The sequence below is a fragment of the Cebus imitator genome, unplaced genomic scaffold (genome assembly GCF_001604975.1).
Source record: "Cebus imitator isolate Cc_AM_T3 unplaced genomic scaffold, Cebus_imitator-1.0 Scaffold123, whole genome shotgun sequence".
Taxonomy (NCBI): Eukaryota; Metazoa; Chordata; class Mammalia; order Primates; family Cebidae; genus Cebus; species Cebus imitator.
The window spans coordinates 2,602,475-2,604,627 of NW_016107438.1; the positions used below are offsets into that span (position 1 = coordinate 2,602,475).

Genomic DNA, 2,153 nt, shown 5'->3' on the forward strand with positions numbered 1-2,153 from the left:
TTTTTGAGATGGAGTCTTGCTCTTTCACTCAGGCTGGAGTGAAGTGGCATGATCTCAGCTCACTGCAGCCTTCGCCCCCAGGGTTCAAGCAATTCTGCCTAGGCCTCCTGAATAGCTGGGATTACAGGCGCCCACTACCATGCCCAGCTAATTTTTGTATTTTTAGGAGAGATGGGGTTTTACCATGTTGGCCAGGCTGGTCTCGAGCTCCTGACCTCAGGCGATCCCCAGCCTCCCAAAGTGCTAGGATTACAGGCATGAGCCACCGTGCCTGGCCTTAAGTGGATACTTCTAAGAATCCATATCAAGCTCTCCAGGGCAAATAGTCTAGTCATTCCTATGATGTGCAGTCCAAAGCCTTTTGGATCCTGGTATCCCACAGATGCTCCTGGGACAGAAAAGAGCACAGCACCTCTTCCACACTCCCTATTTTACCTGAACCACAGGCAAGACTCACCTTTGCTACCAGTGATGACTGGCACATTACGTGGCCGAGAACGACAGTCAAAGATAATTGGTTTCTGTACCCATGGGATGAGAAAGTGAGTCCCTTCCCCTACCACAATGTCCTGTACTCCACGGAATCGGTCAAAGATGACAGCTCTGTGCCCAGCATCCACTAGGAGGAAAGGATAATGACACGTCAGAAGAATCCTCGCATCCTTTAAACAAAAGCATCATGTCTTTGAAAGAGCCCTGGTGCTTTCTGTTCACTGAAGTCCCCACTCTTCTGTCTTCCCCATCTCCTGGCCTCTAGACACTTCAAATTGCTACAAAACTAACAATCACTTTCTGTTCCACATCTCCCCAAGAATTGGTAACAGGATCTGTTCCCTAGCATCCTTTCTCCTCGAGGGAACTGGCTGTTGATTTTCTGAATGACCATTCTATCCCTGAACACCCACAAACATATTTCCAGGAATCATCTACCAAAACTTCTAAGACTCAGTGAGGTCTTCCCAGTTACCGCATGTCCATCGGGCTCCAATTTAACGTAGTACTCACAGAAGCAGCACCCTCATTATGGGAATTCTACATTTAGAAGGTCCTCTTTCTTCCTAATAGCAGTTTCTCTAAAGTTTTAAGGGGTTATAGAGCTATCTTGGTACAGAGAGAAATTCAGTGATAGCAATTACTGTCTTGTTGCAGGTGTGGCCAAAAGGATCATAGTACTGCTAGGATGTGTCATATAAGCCAAGCAGGCTTTTCTAATCAGCTGCCTCTCAGAACTTGATCATTGGTCCAAATATCTTCACTCTGAAAGTAAAGCTCCTCACACACCAGACGGGTCAATCTACTGCTGCTTTGTGGGATGTGAAAGTAGCAGATTGTCAGAGTTAAGGAAGTCCTAGAGATAAAGTCAGGTCAAATCCATTGCTTGACCAATGAGGAAGCTTCCACAATGAAGTGGAAGAAAAGCCAGCTTAACCCCTCTCCTATACTGTTAAAAGCTGGGCAGTGCATCCCAAAGATATTTTCTCTGAAACTACCCAAATTCAGCAGAGCAAAAGCCCCTGCTCAGGACAAGGTCACCCAATCCAAACAGATCTACAGCTTTGCTGTTATTCCACATGCAAGCAGAGGAGAACAAATGAGATCTCCATTTCAGATAGCCAGGGAAATCCGGACACTACGCAGCAGCATTTGGGTGGTGGGCATTGCTTCATGTTGACAGGAGCCGCTGGACACATCCAACAAGGAAGTGGGCTGGGAGGCTCTTTTTGAATAAAGACTCTGAGAGGACCTATGACTGCAAGGTCAGGGGCTTGATAACAATGCAGTCCTATGGTATGGAACGGCAGGAGGTGAACCTTCATGGCCACAAACACATTCACAGACAGCAGCTACCATCAGGGGTGTCACACGCACTGTGCAGACCAACAGAAATCTCCCAGAAAAGCGCAGTCACTCAGTGCCCCTCCATGTCTCACCATTATATAAGGCCGAGTTCACCACGCCTCCTGCAACAGCTAAGGCCAGGCCAAACTTGCCAATGGACTCAAACACTTTGGCAGCCATGTTTTCTTCTGCTGGACCCTCTCACACCTAAGGGGATAAAAACAAAATAAACAAAATCAAACTTGATGCCAAATCCTCAGAGAAAGCCCTCTCTGGCCGGGCGCGGCGGCTCAAGCCTGTAATCCCAGCACTTT

At 47.5% G+C, this 2,153-nt stretch overlaps 1 protein-coding gene across 2 annotated transcripts in view; it reads right to left on the reverse strand.

Moving 5' to 3' along the window:
• Positions 1-2,153, reverse strand: part of PHB (prohibitin) — a 13,881-nt gene that overhangs the window by 9,812 nt on the left and 1,916 nt on the right. For both annotated transcript variants that reach the window (XM_017540086.2, XM_017540087.2), the window contains exons 2-3: positions 1,932-2,046; positions 458-619 (exon numbers count right to left, since the gene is read on the reverse strand). In XM_017540086.2, coding sequence (XP_017395575.1) covers positions 458-619; positions 1,932-2,019 — 250 coding nt within the window. In that variant the 5' untranslated portion in view covers positions 2,020-2,046. The remainder of the gene's footprint in view (positions 1-457; positions 620-1,931; positions 2,047-2,153) is intronic.